Source organism: Drosophila kikkawai, chromosome X, assembly GCF_030179895.1.
Source record: "Drosophila kikkawai strain 14028-0561.14 chromosome X, DkikHiC1v2, whole genome shotgun sequence".
Taxonomy (NCBI): Eukaryota; Metazoa; Arthropoda; class Insecta; order Diptera; family Drosophilidae; genus Drosophila; species Drosophila kikkawai.
In genome coordinates, this window is record NC_091733.1 from 27,425,084 (window position 1) to 27,440,377 (window position 15,294).

The following is a 15,294-nucleotide window of genomic DNA, read 5'->3' on the forward strand; positions in this document are numbered from 1 at the left end:
TACGCTTTCAGCTTGAATTTCATATCGCTGATTAGGCAGAAGATGTACTTTAATTTAATCATCTTTGCCAGCAAAGCTTATCGCTTGTGAAGAATTCAAGGTAATTTTTTTTTAAGTGGAAAACCCAGCATCCAAAATAAGTCTTTTGTTTTGGGTTCATTAAGGATTTAATTTGATTTTTATTTTATTTATTTTATAATTTTTAAGGCAATATTATTGCTAAGAAAATATTAAAATATTTACAAATTATTAAATATGTTTATGATTTAATAAATTTGAAATTTGTTGAGTTATTGAGAATGTATTAAAATATTTTAAAAATGTATTAAAATATTTTTAAAATGTATAAAAAAAATTTTAAATTGTCTTAATATTTTAATAAATATTAAATTTATTATATTTTAATAATTTAAAATATTTGAATATTGTCTTAGCTGAATATTGTAATAAATGATATAAATAATATTTATAATAATTATTATTTTTAAGGCAGTATTTTTTCTAAGGCATATAAATATTTTCAATTTATTTATTTATATTTTTTATTACAATATTATTGCTTAAAATTATTTTAAATATAATAAAAATATAAATATTCATTTAATTTTAAATTTATTTTATTTTAAAACATTTAAAATTAATATAAAATATTTTTTATTTCTTTATTATTGTCATAATAATTTAATAAAATTCAAATTTATAATATTTTAGTAAATTTAAAATATTTTAATAATGTGTTAGCAATAATATTGTAATTAAAAATATAAATAATATATAATAATATATTTTAATAAATTTAAAGTATTATTAGATTGTCTAAATAATTTAACAAATTTAAAATGTATTATACTTGAATAAATTTAAAATATTTTTATATTGTTTTAACAATAATAAATTATATAAATAATATTTATTTTTATTTATATATTATAAAATATTTAAAATTTATTAAAAAATTTAAAAGTTAAGTTTAAGTTCTCTTCGAAATCGCTCATAAATAATGATAGACTGCCGTGTGTATTTAAATTGTTGGTAGTAAATCTTTTGGTTTACCCATTAATGTCAGAATTTATGCTTTATGTGCGGCCAGAGATGGATACCCACCAGATACACTCCCCGGAGCCTGATCCCCGCGGTGATTTGTGTTCCCGGAATATGGAGAAATAAGCAATTGTTAAGATTTCCTGCTACTCCTCCGCCTTAGCCGCCGCCTGTGACCTTTGGCGATAACAGATCACCAGCGCCTGCTTCTCCATGCTTGATTTAGACAAATGAGCAACAACACGGGGCCTGATGATGGCGTGTCCCCCCATCCTCTTCGATATGTGTGCTAACCATATCTCACCTCGCTACCACTCCCACTCTCACCCTGTAAGTGGAGCAAAATAAACCAAGTAGTGCCTACTGCATCGCTCGCCTCTCTCAATGAAGTGCCTTATAAATGATCTGCATCGCCGAAGTTGTTCGTAGTTCGTTTCAATAATTTAAACAAAAACTAAATCAACAACAAAACGATGCGCGACCTAGTGCGTGTGTTTGTGTAAAGTTAAAATTTGGAAAATTTGGGAGAGAAAAAAGAAAAAGATTTTGGTTATGGGATTGTGTGCCTAGGATGCAGTTTATCATGTCCATTAAATTAATGGTATATTAGGGTAGACTGTGTAAGAGTACCCTGTAAAAATGTAAATTTATTTATTTATTTATGAATTTATTTATTTTTTATGAAATTTTTAATTTTTTATTTATTTATCTGTAATTTATTTTTTATTCATTATTTAATTTTTATTTTTTATTTTATATTATTATTTGTTTAAATGAATTTATTTATTTTATTTATTATTATTATTTTTTTTTTTAATAATTTTATTTATTATTATTTGTTTTAATGATATTATTTTTCTTTTTATTTTATTTTTATATTTTTTTATATTTTTTTTTATTATAATTTTTTTTAATTATTTAATTTAAAATAAAAATTCCAATTTAAACTTGATTAGTTTCAGTCAATTTACTAAGCCTAAGCATTCATTTTATTTTTAATTTAATTAAATTTTAATACATATTAAGATTTAATTTATTTTAAAATGCCTCAGACGTCTGTGTCTATTATGGAATGGTATTCCATTGTTGGAACGCCGCTCGCTGGTTTCCAAATTTTCTTCTCAGCTTCTCCGTTCGGGAGGCGCTCATTCGAAAACGTGCGCTGGACGCGGGCAGTTCTATCGATCGATCCGCCGTGGGTTTTTGAAATCTCATCTGATCGGTAACGGTATCTTGTCCTGGAAGACCATGCATCCAGCCTCGCCGCACCAGCATCGTTCGCGTCTGAATGTCGGCTCGCCGGGATCGGGTTCGGGCTCGGGAAATGTCCAGGCCTCCTCCTCGACGGAGACATTTCCGCTGACACCGCAGCATCAGCATTCGGTTCATATACCACCAGCCACGTCACTGCCCTATCAGGGACTAAAGACCTGTAAGCAATCGAAGGGATAAGGGTTATTAAGGATATAGATACTCACGGAGATGAAGAAATTATAAATATTTAGAAATATCTTGTGGAAAAATATTTTTTTTGTATTTTTTTATTTGTTTTGTTGTTATAAATATTTTTGGTTTCTTGAAAGTAAGAAAAACCAATGATAAGTTGTGTTTTAAAATATATAAAAATATAAATAATTAATCTAAAAATATACTAGGGATGTTGTAGAAGTTGTAAAATATTTAAAAGTTTTTTTTTAACATTAAACATTAAAGTAAATAATCAAATAATATTTTTAAACATTAAAGCAAATAATCAAATAATATTTTTAAATATTATATAATTAATATATAATATTTTTAAAATATTATATAACTAATTTATAATATTTAAAAATATTATATACTTAAAATATTGCTTAAAATATATATTGATATTTAATTAATGCCAAAATTTTATTTTTAAAAATAAGTAAAAATTTTTAATTGAAGGATTTCAAGTTCTCATTAACTTTAAAAATCGAATACATTTTTAATTTATTTTATATTATTATTTAATATTAATCTAGCTTCCCTTAAAAATCTGAAATTATTGTGAGTTTTTCTATATATTTTGATAAGTAATTTGGAATCCATAATATTTTTCTTTAACCCATATAATTGTTATCCCTTTTTCCAACTCTAAATATTATTCTTTGTCCTAGTAATCTCGAATATTTTTGGTAATAAGTAAAGATACCTCTATTTCTGGGCCGGATTTCCAGTTGCACATACAAACATTTAACAAAAACATTCGCTCGGCGCTTTGATTAGCTCATAAAACTACACGCACATTGACTGCCAGATACAAATAGTTTTTCCACATGACCTCACATACATACATACATACATACAGGCTCCGCCAAGACCTCCATGTGCCCCAGAATAATTCATAATTTATAAATGAAAGGGGGGAATGTGAAATTGATGCGATATTAAATCATAAACACCGCGCGAGGTGGGCAATAAATCAATGCCATTGAACCGAATCTCGAACTGAATGGACCCCAGCAGCAGCATATTGAATCGTATCGATCGTAGGCGACCACCTATGAAGTATGCAATATAAACTGTGCGCCGACATGTGAAAATAAATAGCGATTATCGGGCATGCCAGATACCATCTCCAGGCACAGATCTGCACAGATGAACCGACCTGTATCCGTGATATAAATCGTATTGTCGAAACCAGCCAGTAGGTAAACAGAGGAGGATGGCAAAATACATACTCAGTCGTACGTAAACATGGGAATAAATAGTCCCAGGCAGTAAGGGATAAGCTAAACAATTCTCAGAGATCATATTCACGAACGAGGTCTCTACCCATAAACAAAACTAGTCGAGCATACAAAAAAAAAAAACAAGAAATATATATAAAAAAAATATTTTGAACTAAAGAAATCCATAGCATTCCCTCTGGGTATTTATGGAATTCTCTCTAGTACATTTCGTACCAGATCAAAAGCAATTTGTACAAATTAATTGCCATGGAATATGCTTGGGGCAATTGGAGGAACGAACGCCATGCCCCAGAAACTACTTTTCATAATACCAATCGGGATAAACAAACAAACACAATATATATACAACAAGAACTGACTAAAAAATGTTACGAAAAATAACAAATTATAAACGAAAATTGTTAGGTCAATGACTTTTGAAATTCAACAATCTGGTTTTATTACTAACATATAGCTTTCTATACATAATGTTTAGTTTAGGTGTGAAATAACTTTAAACATATAAGGAAATGAAAAATAAATAATAAATAAAATATAAAAATAAATATAAATAAATAGTAAATAAAATATAAAAATAAATAATAAATTGAATATAAAAATAAATATAAATAAATAATAAATAAAATATAAAAATAAATATAAATAAATAATAAATAAAATATAAAAATAAATATAAATAAATAATAAATAAAATATAATAATAAATTAATTACCCATTAAAAATAAAACAAATAAAAATTATTATTTAAAAATAAAATAAATGAATAATTAATATGATAGATTATAGACTATTTTTTATAAAAAAAAAGAAAAGTTTAACCCAAGACTAAAAGGTAATGGAATATAATAAAATATATATACTTTACCCATAAATAAATAAAAAATAAATGATAAATAATAATAAGAAAATAAATTAAATAATAAAATAAAATAAAAATAATTATTATTCTACCCTAGACTAAGAAATAATAACTCTATAAAATATATTATTATTATTATTTTTAAATCAAATTTAATAGTTTTAGAATTTAATTGAATAACTGTTTTAAATATAAATAACACCTAATTATGCTCTAGGTAACCTTATTAACCCAATATTACCCAATAACTCCAAAGAGTATTATCAAATTTCCCATAAATTGTCTATTAAAAATCCTCGCACCTGCTAAGAAATAATATATATATATAATATACACATATATCTCACAGATTACCTTTATGTTATCAAAATATCAATCACAATTTCCACTTGTTTGCTATATAATCCACATTTGATTACCCAGAAATTCTCAAATTAAATCAACGAACGGAAGTGAATTTCATTTGAATTTAATTTCAAATAGCAACAAGTGCTCCAGTTGAAGGCGGGAATCCGAAACGGAATCCCAAGTGCCTGGGACGGACAGGCGGAGCGTGCCAGGCGGGATATGTACATATATATGTATATATTATATTCGCCTCCGGAGTCTATATGCCAGATGTTGCCTTCGATTGCCTTTCAATTGCTTGTGAAATTCGCGGATAAACAATCGACGAAGCGAGCAACGAGGATCCCTTTCCATTTTTACACAGAAAAAAATGATGTAAAATTCAGGGAAACAGGGAAAATAATAAACATATATCATATTATTATAATAATGATCATAATTATTCAAATTGATTTATTTTTGCAGCTGAAAACGATGACATGGGCTGCGTGGAGATCCTGGCCACGGTGGTCTCTGTGCTGATCATGGTTCTTACCTTCCCAATCTCGGTCTTCATCTGCTTCAAGGTCGTCTCCGAGTACGAGCGAGCGGTGATCTTCCGTATGGGACGACTGCGCAGCGGCGGAGCCCGTGGTCCTGGCGTATTTTTTGTCTTGCCCTGCGTAGATGACTATTATCCGGTGGACCTGCGCACAGTCTCCTTCGATGTGCCGCCGCAGGAGGTGCTCTCCAAGGACTCGGTGACGGTTACTGTGGACGCGGTGGTCTATTATCGCATCAGTGATCCCCTCAAGGCTGTCATTCAGGTGTACAACTATAGCCATTCGACCAGTTTACTGGCGGCCACCACATTGCGCAATGTCCTGGGCACCAGGAATCTCTCCGAATTGCTCACCGAACGCGAGACCATATCGCACACCATGCAGATGTCCCTGGACGAGGCCACCGATCCCTGGGGCGTCAAGGTGGAACGTGTGGAGATGTGAGTTGGAGTTTCGCTTGATTCTCTTGGTTGCTTTCTCTGTAATCTTTGTCTCTCTCGCAGCAAGGACGTCTCTCTGCCCACTGCCCTGCAGCGGGCCATGGCCGCCGAGGCGGAGGCGGCGAGGGAGGCGCGTGCCAAAGTCATTGCCGCCGAGGGTGAGATGAAATCCTCTCGAGCCCTTAGAGAAGCCTCCGAGATCATTTCAGCCAGTCCTTCCGCCCTGCAGGTGAGTTAAGAATTTTATTTTAATAATTTTTTTTAGATTTATAAAAAAGATAAAAGTAATATTTATTTTAAATATTTTATTTTTATAGATTTAAGAATTTTTATTAATTTGTATTATTTATTTTATTTTATTTAATTTTATTTTATTTTATTTTATTTTGAAAAGTAATATTTATTTTAAATAATTTTTTTTTTAGATTTTTAAATAAAATAAGAATAATATTTATTTTAAATTATTATATTTTTTTAGATTTATAAATTTATTTTAAATATATATTTTTTTAGATTTATAAATAAAATAAAAATAATATTTATTTTAAATATTTTATTTTTATAGATTTAAGAATTTTTATTTATTCTATTTTTAGAAATAATTTCATTTTAAATATTTATTTTAAATATTTTTTTAGATTTCTAAATAAAAGAAAAATACAATTTTTTTTTAAATATATTTTTTTAGATTTATAAATAAAATAAAATAAAATTAATATTTTTTCTGCTCCCCACAGTTGCGATATCTGCAAACTCTGAGCAGCATTTCCACCGAGAAGAACTCAACTATTATCTTTCCGCTGCCCATGGAGCTGCTCACGCCCTTCCTCAACTCCCACGCCCACTCGCAGCAGTTGCAGCTGCAACATCAGCAGCAACAACAGCAGCAACAGCAGCAGCAGCAACATCAACACCAGCAACATGTGGCGCCTGGCACGCCACTCCACCGGCACCAGCATCAGCACCATCAGTGACGCTCGATGTCGGTGCTGCAGCCATATCTGGAGGCACTGCATCGCTGCGAGCTGCGGCGCCAGCGCCGGCAGCTGATGGTCGGCGCAGATGCAGTGCCAGTGCCAGATGACGATGATGATGACATCGTTGGCTATCTGCTGTAGCGGAGCAACGGCGGCAGCAGCGGCAGTTCAGCGGAAATTGCGGGGGAAATCCCCGGAAAATGATTCATCAGTGTGTTCGTATCAATGCCCTTGCAGAAGGTCTTTATATAAGGTTTCTGATAGGAAATGTATGCTCTTTCTAATAATTATTTACATTTTAATTTCAAATTTTAAAGTAAATTAACATAATTTTATTTATTTATATAAAACTAGCTAATTTTACTACCCTGCAAGGGTATTAATGCAAGTTAGCCATCTTTTCTTGTTTTTGTTGTCATTTATTGTTGTAAAAAATAATTTTTCTTTTTAGTTTTAGGCCAGAGACGTTAGTTTTAAATCGTAAAAAATTTAAAAATAACATTTAAATACCTGAAATACGTAGAAAACATTTTTTTTAATAAATATAAATGACATTTTTGGCTATATGACCCAAAGTGTGATCATAAAAAATGTTATTTATTTTTTAAAAATAGATTTCTTCCAGGAAACAATTTTATTTAGTTTTTAAAAATAGATTTCTTCCCGGAAACAATTTTATTTATTTTTTTAAAATAGATTTCTTCCAGGAAACAATTTTATTTATTTTTTAAAAATAGAAAATGCCACTTAAGAGTTACTAAGTTAATATTTACAAAAATATTACACTCTTTGGAGAGCAGCTGACAGAGGCATTAAAAAATAAACACGCTCTATTAGTCGAGGTAAAAAAAAAACTCGTATTATTAGAGCTGCAGTTTAAATTTGCATAACACCTATAGCAGCAGATAATATTATATTAAATATGACTTTAGCCTCAGTGTCTCAATGTGACTCATCTCGGCTCTTGACTTTCCCAACGTCTAGACGTGTCTTTACCCTCTGATATAGCCTTTTGCAGGTTATTATTATTTCAGTCAAAAGCTTGAAACTCGGTGAAGGAGTCATTTCTAAGCCTATAAATCATATATATTATTGATCAGCATCAATAGCCGAGTCAATCTAGACATGTTTTAAAGAAAAAAAAATTTTTTAATTTTTTTAAAACTTTTGTAAGGGGTTACATCGTTAAAATTTTTAAAAATTTGAAAATTTGAAAATTTTTTTATATGTTAAATTTAGTATGCAGTTTAGTTAAGCTAATAAAAACTAACATAACACCACTTTCCGAATTGAAATTAATGCATTTTTGGCCAAGTTATGGTAAATTGAGATATTCGGTCTCCTGATGCAAACTTCGGCTTCCCGAAGTTAAAATTCTGCCTTGTTAATATTATAAATTGATTACAATAATTATGAAATTGCGAGCGAGTTTTTAGCAATGATAGACGTTTGTATAAACCCACTGAGAGCAAAAGTGGTGAATCACTAGCATTAAATTTGCGATCTACAGAGCTGCTCTTTGTTGGAATTTTTGTATTTCCCCAGATAAATACACTGAATGAAAAAATTAAAATAATTAATAAACTAATAAATTATGAAATTCAATTAAAAATGGCATTAAAAATAAATTATTTAATATCCTTCCTATAAAAAGTAATCCTTAATTGAGCCAAATAATACCCTTTGATATTATAAATATTTTTTTCTCAATGCTCGCTTGAAAGCTTGATATCCGCTATCTCTGAGAACCCAACGGTTCTGGCTGTGTGTGGGCTTGCAGCTTGGGTCTTATCGCATGTTTGCGCTTTTTTCCCCTTGGGCAAATGGGCTTTTGCAGCTCAACCGGCGACAGTTTCGATTGCTTCGCTGAACGGAGGAGAACTAGAACGAGAGCGAACAGCATGGAGTCGCAGTCGCAGCAACAGGATTCGCCGGTTTATGCCAACTACGAGGACATGCGCAACTCTGGTCCCACCAGCTCGACGGCCTACATGATCAACATGGGTCCGGGAGCAGTGGCAACCGAGCAGCCGCAACAGCGCAAGCGATCTGGACTCAATCAGCAGTATCGTGGCTTTAAGACATGTAGGTATTTATATTTAATATAATATTTATACAAGGTGGCTTTAAATGATTCTAATTATAAACATTCATAAGAGATATCATAGACAGATAAAAGGTATATAAATAAATCCCCAAGAGATAAGATTCTGTTCTGTTCACAATCTAAATCTAATTTTAAATTATTTAAAAATTACAAAAATGCAAACATGAGTTGTTTAATGAACTCTTAAACAGCAGCTGCTAATTTTAAAAAGCTTTTAATACTTTATATGAACTGTATTCATTTTTAGAGCCTTTATCAGTTGAAATCGATACACATTTCAAGCGAATTTCTTAGGAATCGCAGCTTTAGATAAGATTAGGGTCAAACAAAAGGTGTGAGCAACTCTGTAGTGACCGCGTGAGAGAGTTCTTCTTTTCTTTTTTTTTTTTTGGCAATATTTCAGACATGCAATATCGTAAATCAATAACAGCCTTATCGGGGCGATAAAAAGGGTTAAAAAGGTAAATACATTTCGAACAAATAATTGATAAAAACTCAAATAATGGATTATTAAGGTCTAATGAACTGAACAAGTAAACGAGTAGGAATGACATTTATTATCAAACAAGATAAGATTTTGTTTGGTTTATATACGGTATAATTATTTTGTATTTTTTATTAAATAAATTTAAATTAAATAAATTTAATAATTAAAAAATTAAAATTAAAATTGATTCCTTATTTGTAACATTATTTAAAATTGGTTCAAAGTTGAAATTTATTTGAATACAAATATTTAAATTTAAATTTAATAATTAAATAAATTTAATAATTTAATTTAAATTTAAATTAAATAAATTTAATAATTTAATTTTACATTTAAATATTTTTATTTAAGTAAATTTCATCTTTCAACCAATTTTAAATCATAATAAAAATAGAGAATCAATTGATTTTAATTTAATTTTATTAATTAAAATAAATACTCCTCATTCCTCTCCTCTTTCTGGTAACCCCTCTGTCACCTAACTATATTTCTCAATGAATGAAAGATAAGTTGGCTCAAGTAGGGCCGACTTCCCGGAATTACGAAATTACCTTGTGCCGGATATACTTGAAAAGACAGGGAGATTGAACCAATCTTATCGATCGTCTCCAATCTTGGGCAATCTGAATTTTATTTTTGTAACAATTTTATGTTACTTTGCCCCATGGTTTTCTCCCAGTGCAGCTTGTACAAACTCCAAAAGGAGGCTTTATCTCGTGTATATATTTATATAAAAATTCTTTACCGATATTAAACATATATCCTCTTGATCTCTATGCATATATCCCTTTCATTTCCAGCTGAAAACGAACCCCGCGGCTGCATGGAATGGCTGGTGACCATCCTCTCCGTGCTGGTCTTCATCATCACCTCGCCCATCTCCATTTTCATCTGCTTCAAGGTGGTGGCGGAGTACGAGCGGGCGATCATCTTCCGATTGGGCAGGTTAAGTGGTGGAGCCCGTGGCCCTGGCATGTTCTTCATCCTGCCCTGCATCGACGAATACCGCAAGGTGGATTTACGCACAGTCACCTTTAATGTGCCGCAACAGGAGATGTTGACCAAGGATTCGGTGACGGTGACTGTAGATGCGGTGGTCTACTATCGCATCAGTGATCCCCTCTATGCGGTGATCCAAGTGGAGGACTATAGCCTATCCACCCGCCTGCTGGCGGCCACCACGCTAAGGAATATTGTGGGCACACGGAATCTCTCGGAGTTGCTTACCGAAAGGGAAATCCTTGCCCATCACATGCAGGCCACTCTGGATGAGGCCACCGAGCCCTGGGGCGTTATGGTGGAGCGTGTGGAGATGTGAGTTGTTTTGTTTCTATGCATTTTGGGAATCTCTTAATCCCCCACTTCCAGCAAGGACGTTTCCCTGCCAGTGTCCATGCAGCGAGCCATGGCCGCCGAGGCCGAGGCTGCCCGTGATGCTCGTGCCAAGGTGATTGCCGCCGAGGGTGAGAAGAAGTCTGCCACCGCCCTAAAGGAGGCCTCCGATGTGATATCCTCCAGCCCCTCGGCTTTGCAGGTAGGTCTATCCTCGAGGGAAAGGCTTTCGTTGAGTTATAAGCAAGTTTTTCCTTTCAGCTGCGCTACCTGCAAACCCTGAGCAGCATTTCGGCGGAGAAGAACTCCACCATTGTGTTCCCACTGCCCATGGAGCTGCTGACCCCGTACCTGGCCAAATATGCACAGTTGATGCCACCACCGTCAACCCTGCCTCCAGTGCCGGAGAAATCAGACGCCGAGCTGATCAATGCAGCGGCCGCCTGGCCAAAGACCAATCTGTAACCAAATTCCAGAGATCCCAAATATTTAGTATTTCCATATATATTTTTTTTTATAAAAAGTAATTAGTTTTTATTTACAAATTTCCTAAATTTAAACTTAAAGCCAAGAGTTTTGCTTGACTTCCATGACTTTAGGGTCCTTGGAAATCACAGCAAATAAACATGGGCAGGATCTATGGCCAAGGCAGTGGCTGCCACTTCCTGTATAGCCTTTTGGAAGGTTGAATCTCCTGCCACAATGAGGGTTCGCTGTCCAGGAATACTGGGATTCATGTGACTGGCTAACTCGATGGCATCCAATCGGGCAACCTTGGCCACCTCCTTGTAGCGTAGACTCCGTCTGAGTTCCTGGCACTCTGCAACGCAGTGACCCGCCTCCTGGCAGCCGGGGGAATCACACTGTTGGTGGGGCAGATAGAGACAGCACCTGTAGTTCCAGCTGTGGCCAAATTCCAGCAGCTTCTCGCGGAAAAAGACATGCTCCAGATCCCGGGCGCATACCAAGTGCCAGATGCGACTCATGTCCTCCTCGTTCTCCAGCACGTCCCGAACTAGCGGCATTGTGGGTGCAATGGCCACACCTTGGGCCACGATAAAGATGCACTTGGTCAGGCTGGGGTCATTGGTATAGTTCCCAATGGGACCACGGAACTCGAGCAAATCGTTGGGCTGCACGGCAGCCAAGTGCCGGGACATGGGTCCACCCGGCTGCAGTTTCACCAGAATCCGAAACTCTCGCCGCCGGAAATCGCTCCAGTAGGGGGAGTAGGGACGCAGCAGGGAGCCCATACGCAGCATTACATGGTGACCGGGCGGAATGTCCAGCACGGTGTCCTCGGCGACGTCGTCGCCAGCATCTGCAAAGTGGAGGAGCAGCACCTGGTCATCGGTTTGGTGGGTTGCCTTCTCAATTAAACGGAATTTCGTGTAAGTCAAGAGAATGTTCCGCTTGCCGGCCAGCAGGATGCGCTTGCTCGGCTGGGGCTTGTTGTCCAGGATGCAGTTGGTGCAGCCATTGCCACAGCAGTCGGATTCCTGGATCTGATCAAGATCCTTTTCCCCCTTCTGTTGCTCCTCCTCCTCGTCGAACACCATGACGCTGCCAGTGTTGGTCAAGTTTTAGCTAGAATCCGTTATAGCTAAAAATAGCTAAAACCAAGCAAACTAATTTTTTAATTAATTTAAAAAAAAATGCATGGAAATTATTTAAAAGCATACAATAATGTTAAATATTACCAGGAAAAACAATTTCGTTTAGTTTGGCTTACAAAAACTCGCCAACACTGACAGCACCCCCGCTAGTGTTGCCACCTATCGGACAGTCATCGGTATCGCTGTCAGTGTTATCGAAACGGAGCACAACAAGACAACACGAAGACTATGCCAGTGGAAGAAGTGTGTAAATAACGTAAAGAAAGAGGAGAAGCTGAAAAGGAAAAGGAAACAAATACAAGGCAGGCAACGCAGCAGATCCGGCTCCCGTTGGCGGGGAGTTAGTTCTTTGTCCCAACCCATAGACAGTCCGTGCGACGGAGGAGGAGGAGGTGGGGACTACGAGTGGATGCAGTGTGTGCGCTGGAAGAGCATGAGCAACTAGTGTCCAGTTACGGTCTCCCGTGTCCAGCCTATATAATCCCTCCTATGCTGGCATCAGCAATATGAACCTAGAATCGCTGTTCCGCGACTTCAATCCCTGGTGAGAATCTCTTTGGAACGGATCTCTGAGAGGGAAGCCTTTCCTAATCTTGAATTCGCGATGTTTTCATTTTCCTGCAGCAAGTTCATCGTGCACTGCAGCCTGTTTGCCTTTGTCACGCTCTTTGCCCTGCGCCTGGACAACTATATTGGTGAGTAGTAGTGTGGATTTCTGCCTCCTGCTAACCAAATCCACTCTCCCAATCCATTCTCCCCCCTGCAGATTGGCCTTTTTGGGCCATTTTTACACCGCTCTGGATATGGAAGAGCACCGCCATTTTGGGGGCCATTGTGGGCGCCATTGTCTGGTGCCGCTATCCCCACTATCGCCTCGAGGGCGATGCCTATACACAGTTCAAGGCCATGCTCATATCGCTGGCTTTGCATCTCATCCTGCTAATGTTCGAGCTGCTGGCCTGCGATAAGCTCACCTCGGATCGTCATCTCTGGGTGCTGGTCTTCATACCGCTGATCTTTGGTTCGGTGGTTAGCGTTGGCGCCTGCGTCTGGGCCGTCAAGCATGATCGCTCCTTTGAGCTGGAGCTCTTTCTGGCCGTCAATGCATTGCAGTTTGTGTCGCTGCCCTTGAAACTGGATCGGTTTGTGTATTGGAACTGGGATGTGGTGTTTGTGCCCATGTGGATTGTGATTTGCCTGAGCCTGGTCAGCGTTCTGTACAATATTATCTTTTGTGGGATCATGATGCGAACGCCGGAGGTGTCGCTGCAGCAGAAGAAGGCGGCCTTGAATGCGGCTGTGGGCAATATATGCACGGTGCTGCCGCTGCTCTGCTTCCAGGTGAGTGTGTCCTAAGAGTCCCATTTTTATGGCATCAGATCTCTCAACCCGAAACCTCTCTGGGGCCAGGTGGTCATCTGTGACAAGCTGGATGGTGAGCTGAAATTCCCCTATGTTGTGGTATTCTCCCCGCTGCTGGTGTCCATTCTGGCGCTGATTATACTCAGCTTTACGGCCAAGGGTGGCAATATGTGGTGGTTTGGCATACGCAAATCCTTTAGCCAGTTCCTTTTGTCGGCCATGCCCTTCCTGCAGGAGTACGGCAACATAAGCTATCATGCCGAGGATATTAGCAATGCTGGGCAATCGGTGCCGCTGGATGCCACCTCATCGTCAACGAGCACGGGGACGGGGGGCAGTGAGCAGCTGCATGAGTTTGGGAGGCATGACAAGAAGTCGAAAAAGGCGGCCAAGAATGATATCCTCAAGCCGGTGGTGCCCTTTGTTAGCATTGATTTGCCGGACTAGAAAAAAAAAATACACACGGACTAGAGAGAGATAGAGAGAGAGAGAGAGCACGCAACAACAACAACAACAATAAATAGCAAGAACCACTTAGGCTTAAGGACAGACTCTCAGCACAAACACACACACACGCGCACCTTTCCAGGTGTTTATATTAAACATACTCCTCCCCCCATCACCACCTGCAGTACCAGACCTCTGGAATTCATGAGGAATTCCCAAGGATTTAAGCAATTTCGAAAGGAATTCCCGGGGATTTTTGGAAGTTTCCCGAGGAATTCCTTAGGAAGTTCCTTAAGGAATTCTGGTACTGCAGGAAACATACTCCAACCCCCGCCCCCCCCCCCCCCACACACACACACACTTACACACATCGGCCGTAGCTTTTAGACTCGTACTGAATTTTAATTGTAAGCCAAAATGCTAACACCAAGCCCATCCATCCACATCCCCCAAAGCAACCATCTTCCCCACCCGCCAGGCACTCTTAGCATATAATAATTGTATATACATACATATATGCATATTCCCAAACCAAATCGGCGCTTTTTGATCTTGACAAACGAAATGATTACTATTAAATATATGAAAATGTATGTTTATATGTGCAATTATTATGTGCTTTTATCGGCTCACCACGCTAAAAAAATGAAACGCCGCGAGAAAAAGTGTAAATAATTTACAAATTAAATGATTAAACAAAAGAAATATCTACTTAAGTGCTTCCAAAACACACACAAAATGAAAGCGTTGACTATTTGATTATTTCTTTGGGGGGGAATATGGGATACAAAACACCAGTATTACTTTTTCGATTTCAAGGGTCTTCATTTTAAATATCCTGAAAAGGGTATTTTGACGTCGTCATATTTTATTTTTTTAATTTTAATGGTGATTATACCCTGCCAGGGTTTTATATTTTATTTATTATATTATATTATATTTATAAATTCTAAAAAAATTTATAACTTTGCAAATTTTTAACACATTTTCTTAAATTTTGAGATATGCCCATAATTTA

General features: G+C 36.2%; 4 protein-coding genes across 5 annotated transcripts; 3 read left to right on the forward strand and 1 right to left on the reverse strand.

Moving 5' to 3' along the window:
* Nucleotides 1–2,185: 2,185 nt before the first annotated feature.
* LOC108085219 (band 7 protein AGAP004871) lies at nucleotides 2,186–7,465 on the forward strand. Of its 2 annotated transcripts, none has more exons than XM_017181750.2 (4): nucleotides 2,186–2,473; nucleotides 5,432–5,948; nucleotides 6,012–6,177; nucleotides 6,686–7,464. In XM_017181750.2, the coding sequence occupies exons 1-4, from the start codon at nucleotides 2,290–2,292 to the stop codon at nucleotides 6,920–6,922; spliced, it is 1,104 nt and encodes a 367-aa protein (XP_017037239.1). In that variant the 5' UTR covers nucleotides 2,186–2,289; the 3' UTR covers nucleotides 6,923–7,464. The 2 variants fall into 2 exon arrangements, with proteins under 2 accessions (XP_017037239.1, XP_070144734.1); XM_070288633.1 differs by lacking the exon at nucleotides 2,186–2,473 and adding an exon at nucleotides 5,148–5,341 and having other exon boundaries at nucleotides 6,686–7,465.
* Nucleotides 7,466–8,767: 1,302 nt separating this feature from the next.
* Mec2 lies at nucleotides 8,768–11,374 on the forward strand. Its single transcript, XM_017181765.3, has 4 exons — nucleotides 8,768–9,010; nucleotides 10,320–10,833; nucleotides 10,888–11,053; nucleotides 11,113–11,374. Exons 1-4 carry the CDS (start codon nucleotides 8,827–8,829, stop codon nucleotides 11,314–11,316), a joined length of 1,068 nt encoding a protein of 355 aa, XP_017037254.1. The 5' UTR covers nucleotides 8,768–8,826; the 3' UTR covers nucleotides 11,317–11,374.
* Nucleotides 11,375–11,376: 2 nt separating this feature from the next.
* On the reverse strand, nucleotides 11,377–12,597 carry LOC108085229 (NADH-cytochrome b5 reductase-like). Its single transcript, XM_017181767.3, has 2 exons — nucleotides 12,552–12,597; nucleotides 11,377–12,479 (listed from the first exon to the last, which is right to left on the reverse strand). The coding sequence occupies exon 2, from the start codon at nucleotides 12,408–12,410 to the stop codon at nucleotides 11,463–11,465; it is 948 nt and encodes a 315-aa protein (XP_017037256.1). The 5' UTR covers nucleotides 12,411–12,479; nucleotides 12,552–12,597; the 3' UTR covers nucleotides 11,377–11,462.
* A 59-nt stretch (nucleotides 12,598–12,656) lies between these two features.
* Nucleotides 12,657–15,020, forward strand: LOC108085228 (transmembrane protein 185B). Its single transcript, XM_017181766.3, has 4 exons — nucleotides 12,657–13,011; nucleotides 13,092–13,162; nucleotides 13,234–13,808; nucleotides 13,878–15,020. The coding sequence occupies exons 1-4, from the start codon at nucleotides 12,974–12,976 to the stop codon at nucleotides 14,274–14,276; spliced, it is 1,083 nt and encodes a 360-aa protein (XP_017037255.1). The 5' UTR covers nucleotides 12,657–12,973; the 3' UTR covers nucleotides 14,277–15,020.
* Nucleotides 15,021–15,294: the final 274 nt, after the last annotated feature.